This window comes from Chiloscyllium plagiosum, unplaced genomic scaffold (genome assembly GCF_004010195.1).
Source record: "Chiloscyllium plagiosum isolate BGI_BamShark_2017 unplaced genomic scaffold, ASM401019v2 scaf_1494, whole genome shotgun sequence".
Classification (NCBI taxonomy): Eukaryota; Metazoa; Chordata; class Chondrichthyes; order Orectolobiformes; family Hemiscylliidae; genus Chiloscyllium; species Chiloscyllium plagiosum.
This window is the reverse complement of record NW_025214224.1, coordinates 175-7,720: the sequence shown is the minus strand read 5'-3', so window position 1 is coordinate 7,720 and position 7,546 is coordinate 175. Positions and strand designations below refer to the sequence as shown.

Sequence of the window (7,546 nt, the reverse complement as noted above, 5' to 3'; positions counted from 1 at the left end):
TAGACGGGGCGGATGTGGAAACAGACGGGGGGGTGGAAATAGACGGGGGGATGTGGAAATAGACAGGGGTGAGGGGATGTGGGAAGGTTGTTACCCTTTGTGTGGGAGAGTCTAGGACCAGAGAGGGCCAGCATCTCAGAATAAGGGCTCACCCATTAATGACAGAGTGCAGGAGGAATTCCTTCTCTCCGAGGAGAGGGAATCTGTGGGAACATAAGTGCATTCGAAGCTGAGACAGATTCTGAACCAGGGAGGGAATCAAGGGGAAAAGGCAGGACAGTGGCAGTCAGGGATGACCGGCCCTTGAACAGGAGAAGCAGAGTTGATGGGCTGAATGACCTGCTGCTACTAGAGCTTGTGGTTTGACGGTCTCCGATCTCTGTCCAGGTATATTCTGCAGCCTCCTAACTGGGTACCTCCTCCTGACTCGCTTCTGGCCTCTTGCAGCCCTGTACCTGGCTTGGCTAACCATTGACCGTCATACCCCGGAAAGAGGTAAAACCATCCTGCTTTACCACGCGAATGAGCGGCTGGGGCTATCCCACTGCAGCAGGCATCACCACCAAACCCGATATCCACACTCCCACGCGGATTCCCACAGAGCCAGTCCTGTTGGAATGTTTTTCCCGATCGCCAGTCAATCTTCGTTTCGCTCTCTTCTTCCCCCCCAGGAGGTCGGAGGTCACAGTGGGTCAGGAACTGGACGGTGTGGAGATACATGCGTGACTACTTCCCCATCTCGGTGCGTTTTCCACTTCCAGTTTACCATCTCCCTCCCATCCCGGAATTCAACAGATCTGCGGCAGGTTTAGCTCAGATTGACAGGGGCAGAGCCTGCAGGAGAAATTTAGCCAGATTTGGCAGTGCCTGGGGTGGTCAGGTTGAAGGAAGAGAACTCCAATCTGTTCAGGCTATACTTGCTAGAGTCTCAAAGACCGGGGGCAGGATCTTCTAGATTGTCCACAACTCCATATCTCGCCTGTCTGGATCTACTTGGTGGCACAGTGGCTCAGTGGTTAGCACAGCTGCCTCACTGCACCAGGGACCTAGGTTCGATACCAGCCTCGAGCAATTGTCGGTGTGGAGTTTGCACATTCTTCCCCGCGTCTGTGAGGGTTTTCTCCGGGTGCTCCGGTTTCCTCCCACAGTCCATAGTGCCCAGGGATGTGCAGGTTAGGGTGGATTGGTTGTGCTAAATTGTCCCATAGTGTCCAGGGATGTGCAGGTTAGGGTGGATTGGCCGTGCTAATTTGTCACATAGTGTTAGGTGCATTAGTCAGAGGGAAATGGATCTGGGTGGTTCATTTCGGAGGGTCATTGAGGAATTGTTGGGCCAAATGGCCTGTGGGGAATCTAATCGATTAAAGTGCAAACTGCAGTGAACAGGGGTAAGAGCAGGAACAGGGGTACGGAGTGCACACGGTGGTGTCGAAGGTCTTTGGCCCATTTGATCCAACCTGTCCATGCCGACCAGATATCCGAAATTAATCCAGTCCCATTTGCCAGCACTTGGCCCATATCCCTCAAAACCTTTCCTATTCATTTACCTGTCCAGATGTCATAGAGATGTACAGCATGGAAACAGACTCTTCGGTCCAACTCATCCATCCCGACCAGATATCCGAACCTAATCTAGTCCCACCTGCCAGCACTTAGCCCATATCCCTCTAAACCCTTTCTATTCATATTCCCATCCAGATGCTGTAATTGTACCAGCTTCCACCACTTCTGGCAGCTCATTCCATGTACGTACCACCCTCTGCATGAAAAAGTTGTCCCTTAGTTCCCTTTTATATCTTTCCCCTCTCACCTTAAACCTATGCCCTCTAGTTTCCCCGACCCTGGGGAAAAAGACCTTGTCTATTTACCCTACCCATGCCCCTCATGATTTTATAAACCTCTATCAGGTCACCCCTCAGCCTCCAATGGTCTGGGAAAACAGTCTCAGCCTATTCAGCCTCTCCCTTTTGCTCAAACCCTCCAACATTTTCTGAACCCCTTCAAGTTTCACAACATCCTCCCGACTGCAGGGAGACCAGAACTGAACGCAGTATTCCAAAAGTGACCTAACCAATGTCCTGTACAGCCGCAGCCGCAACATGACCTCCCAACTCCTGTAGTCAATGCTCTGACCAATAAAGGAAAGCATACCAAACGTCTTCTTCACTATCCTATCTACCCGAATCTCTACTTTCAAGGAGCTATGAACCTGCCCTACAAGGTCTCTTTGTTCAGCAACACTTCCCAGAGCCTGAACATAGGCCAGTACTCAGATCAAACATTGAACATTCCAGTGCAGTACAGGCCCTTCGGCCCTCAATGTTGCACCGACCTGTGGAACCAATCTGAAGTCCATCTAACCTTATCAACTTCCCACTACTGTCATTGATGGCACTAATCTTACTGTAGTCTTTCTTTTATTCCTGACATACCTGTGGAATCATTAGGATTTTCCTTGATCCTACTCTGTTTTCCCTGGAGTGTCGAAGGCTAAAGGGGTGACCTTATAGAGGTTTATAAAATCATGAAGGGCATAGATAGGATAAGTAGACAATGTCTTTTCCATGGGGTGGGGGAATCCAGAATTAGAGGGCCATAGGTTTAGGGTGAGAGGGGAAAGATCTAAGAGAGACCTAAGGGGCAGCTTTTCACACAGAGGGTGGTACATGTATGGAATGAGCTGCCAGAGGAAGTGGTGGAGGCTGGTACAATTACGACATTTAAAAGGCATCTGGATGGGTATTTAAATAGAAAGGGTTTAGAGGATAAGGACCAAATGCTGGCAAATGGTACTAGATTAGGTTGGGCTATCTGGTCGGCATGGACGACTTGAATCGAAGAGTCTGTTTCCGTGCTGTACATCTCTATGACTCCAACAACAGGTCAGAGGCTGGGAATCCTGCAGCGTGTAACTCACCTCCTGACTCCCCAAAGCCTGTCCACCATCCACACGGCACAAGTCTAGGAGTGTGAGGGAATAATCCCCACTTGCCCCTGAATGGGGGCAGCTCCGACAACACTCAAGAAGCTCAACACCATCCAGGGGCAAAACAGCCCCCACCTGATTGGCACCACATCCACAAGCATCCCCTCCCTCCCCCACCAACGCTCAGTAGCAGCAGTGTACCATCTACAAGATGCACTGCAGCAGCACACCAAGCTCCTCAGACAGCACCTTCCAAACCCATGAGCACTTCCATCTGGAAGGGCAAGGGCAGCAGATACATGGGAACACCACCCCCTGCAAATTCCCCTCCGAGCCCCTCACCATCTCAACTTGGAAATATATCGGCCGTTCCTTCAGTGTCACTGGGACAGAATCCAGGAACTCCCTCCCTAACGGGCGCTGTGTGGGTGTCCCTACACCACATGGGACTGCAGTGGGTCAAGAAGGCAGCTCACCCCCATCTTCTGAAGGGGGCAGTTCAGGACGGGCAATAAATGCTGGGCTCAGACAGCGAGACGCAGATAAAACCAAGATAAAGCAAGTTATCGATGGGAACATACCAGTCAGAAGATTGTGAAATTGCAGAGCGTGCAGTTTAGAACAGGGTTAATGAATAGTGACCTTTGTTCAGCTCAATAAGAGCTTAATGATCTTTGATTCTTGGCAGCTAGTGACTGTTTCCAACGAGAGACAGATCTGCATTTCCACAGTCCGCAGGTCAAACCAGATTAGTAGAAACCTTTGGAGCTGGTGAACGGAATCAAAACAGAATTTTAGGAATCATGGTGCCAAAACCATCCAGCCCATTAAGTCTGTTCCTCTGAGCATTTGGAACTCAGTGTTAATCTCCTACCATTTACCCCCTTATCACCATCCACCCAGATCCCCCAAAGTCCCTCTTGAAGGTTTGATCTGAGCTTATCACCAGCAGGCTGTATTCCACACCCTAACTACTCGTTGGGAAAAAAAGAAACGATTCATTCTGCCTCTCAGTGGGAGTCACACGGCTCGCAAACAGACCTTTGGACCCAACCAGTCCATGGCAGCAATAATCCCAAACTGAACTACTCCCACCTGCCTGGGTTAGGCCCCTATCCCTCCAAACCTTCGTTCTGAAGGAGGGGCACTGGACCTGTAAACATTAACTCGGATGCTGCCAGACCTGCTGAGCTTTTCCAGCAATTTTTGTTTCTGTTCCCTCTAAACCCTTCCTATTCATAAACCCAACCAGATGCCTTTTAACTGTTGCCATTGTACCAGCCTCCACCACTTCCTCTGGCAAGATTAGAGTGGTGCTGTTTTCCCTGGAGCGCGGAGGCTGAGGGGTGACCTTATAGAGGTTTATAAAATCATGAGGGGCATGGATAGGGTAAATAGACAAGGTCTTTTCCTCAGGGTCGGGAAATCTAAAACTAGAGGGCAGAGGTTTAAGGTGAGTGGGGAAATATTTGAAAGGGACCTGAGGGGCACCTTTTTCACACAGAGGGTGGTGCGTGAATGGAATGAGCTGCCAGAGAAAGTGGTGGAGGCGGGTACAATTGCAACATTTAAAAGGCATCCAGATGGGAATATGAATAGAGGAGACAGTGAGGACTGCAGATGCCGGAGATCAGAGTCAAGAGTGTGATGCTGGAACAGCGCAGCCTGTCAGGCAGCATCTGAAGTGCTGGAGAATCGACATTTCCAGCATAAGCTCTTCATCAGGAATATGAGGAAGGTCTTATGCCTGAAACGTCAATTCTCCTCAGATGCCGCATGTCCTGCTGGGCTTATCCAGTGCCACACTCTTCGACTCGGGTTCATGAATTAGAAGGCTTTCGAGGGATATTGGCCAAGTGCTGGCAAGTGGGACTAGGCTGGGTTGGGATATCTGGTTGGCATGGGCGAGTTGGAGCAAAGGGCCTTTTTCCATGCTGGATGACTCGATGGCAGGTCAGAATCAGAGGAGAGCAGAGATTGTGGAGGTGTCTGCATATATTCGAATGAACGTGGCTGAGCGAGCGAATCGTAATGACATGCACGTACGACATTGCTGTGAGAGAGCTCAGGACGCCTCCAAGGGGTGGACTTCCCTGTCCAATCCACTGAACCTTTTTTTTTTTGCAGATGGTGAAAATGGCCGACCTGGACCCCAAGAGGAACTATGTCTTTGGCTCACACCCCCATGGGATAATGTGCTTCGGCACCTTCTGTAACTTCTGCACAGAGGCAACCAGCTTCTCCAGAATGTTCCCTGGCATTACCCCTCACCAGGCCACCCTGAACGGACTTTTCCGCCTGCCCATCTTCAGAGACTACCTGCTCAGCGGGGGTAAGGGTGCCAGTCCCATTGCCACCTCACCCACTTCAAGCTGTCGCCTCCCTACGCTGTCCCTCCCACCCACAAAACCGCCAACCGATTGGCACCATATCCGGGTGGGTGCAGCTCCAGGAATACAAGGCCCGAGTCAGGAATGTGAGGGAATACTCCCCACTTGCCCCTGGGTGGGAGCAGCTTCAGAAATACTCAAGAAGCATCCAGGAACAAAGCAGCCCCCACTCGATTGGCATCACATCCCCTCCCTCCCCCACCAATGCTCAATCGCAGCAGTGTGTACCATCTACAGGACGCACTGCAGAAATTCACCCAAGATCCTCAGACAGCACCTTCCAAACCCACGACCACCTCCACCTAGAAGGACGAGGGCAGCAGATACATGGGTACACCAGCCTCCCCTGTACGTTCCCCTCTCCCCATCCCGTCTTGGAAATATATTGGCCGTTCCCTCAGTGTCGCTGGGTCAGAATCCCGGAACTTCCTCTCACAGGGTGCTGTGTGGGTGTCCCTACACCACACGGGACTGCAGTGGGTCAAGAAGGCAGCTCACCCCCCACCTTCTCAATTAGACACGGCACGGAATGGATATTTTTTGGGTGCCAATCCAGCTTTGCCCCTGGATGGTGTTGAGCTTCTTGAGTGCTGTTGAAACTGCCCACCATCCAGGGCAAGTGGGGAGTATTCCCTCACACTCCTGACTTGTGCCTTGCTGATGGTGGGATAGGCATTGGGGAGTCTGGAGGGGAATTACTCATTTTGGAAACTCCAACTTGACCGCGTAGATAAAACGGTCAAAATTTGGACATATTAAGCAAACACACGGATTATCAGGGAAACCCTCCCTCTGGGTCACTAAAGTCCTTCAAGGAAGGAGATCTACTTTCCCGACCTGGTCTGGCCTACACGTAACTCCAGACTCAATTAGGTGACTCTTAACTGACGCCATGGACAGAGCAGGAACCAAGGACAGTGGGCAATGGGACTGGGTTAGGACAGGGGACAGTCAACGGATGATTGCAGAAGATGTATTAGAGGCTATTCAGCTCATTGAGTCCATACTGAAGATCTGACGAGCATCCCACACCCTGACACTATCCCAGTAACCCTGCATTGCCCCACGGCTAATTCACCCTAACCTGTACATCCCTGGGCACTATGGGACAATTTAGCATGGCCAATCCACCCTAACTTGCACATCCCTGGGCACTATGGGACAATTTAGCACGGCCAATCCACCCTAACCTGCACATCCCTGGGCACTATGGGACAATTTAGCACGGCCAATCCACCCTAACCTGCACATCATCCCTGGGCACTATGGGACAATTTAGCATGGCCAATCCACCCTAAGCAATTGTGGGAGGAAACCAGAGCACCCGGAGGAAACCCACGTAGACACGGGGAGAATGTGTAAACTCCACACAGTCACCTGAGGCTGGAATCGAACCCAGGTCCCTGGCGCCGTGAGGCAGCAGTGCTAGCCAATGTAAGTCACAGATGGTTGTGAGCCTGGAGTCACATATGGGTCAGAATGGGAGGCTGGGATGGACAGTTGGATGGGAGTTGGTCGATGGGCCTGTTTCCACACTGTAAATAATCTAATCTAATCTAATCTAAACCAGAGATGGGCAATGTCGAGGTCCTGGGTGGGTTTGGCGGTCAAAGTCGAAGGTCAGGGGTCAGATTTGGAGCCTGGTCATTGGTTCAAAGTGGATTTTACTGATCTCCACCCCCACCCCTTTCTCTCTCTGCCCTCCCCTTCCACAGGAGGGTGCTCTGTCAGCAGGTCGAGCCTAGGCCACATCCTGTCGGAGCGCGGCACGGGCAACGCCGTGATCATTGTGGTGGGAGGGGCGGCAGAATCGATGGCAGGCACACCAGGAGATCACTCCGTCCTACTGAAGGACAGGATGGGCTTTATCCGACTGGCACTGAGGCATGGGTAGGTCAACCACCCCACCACCCAATCCCCACCCCCAGTCTCCCCACAAGGTCTCGCCCAGGCTGCTCTACTATAGGGTGTGTCACACCCCTCACTTGACCTTGATCGTCCTCAAGGAGGAAGGAGTGGGTTTTGCCACATCCCCTCCCCCGCAGGTGGTACTGAGACCAACAGCGGGAAGTCCCACCAGCTCACTCAGTCGAACACCCACCACACCCCACCCCCAAACAACAGGATGGGTCATTCTGCACACTCCTCTAAGGGTAGAATGACTCCCTTGACACAATCTTGAGGGTGGTACACCCACCACCCCGCACTGCCCCAATCAGAGAAACTTCCC

At 51.7% G+C, this 7,546-nt stretch overlaps 1 protein-coding gene across 1 annotated transcript in view; it reads left to right on the top strand.

Moving 5' to 3' along the window:
• Nucleotides 1-7,210, top strand: part of LOC122547839 (diacylglycerol O-acyltransferase 2-like) — a 28,794-nt gene extending 21,584 nt beyond the window's left edge. The window contains exons 2-5 of the mRNA XM_043686414.1: nt 388-495; nt 672-742; nt 5,054-5,258; nt 7,032-7,210. Coding sequence (XP_043542349.1) covers nt 388-495; nt 672-742; nt 5,054-5,258; nt 7,032-7,210 — 563 coding nt within the window. The remainder of the gene's footprint in view (nt 1-387; nt 496-671; nt 743-5,053; nt 5,259-7,031) is intronic.
• The last annotated feature ends 336 nt before the right edge of the window (nt 7,211-7,546 follow it).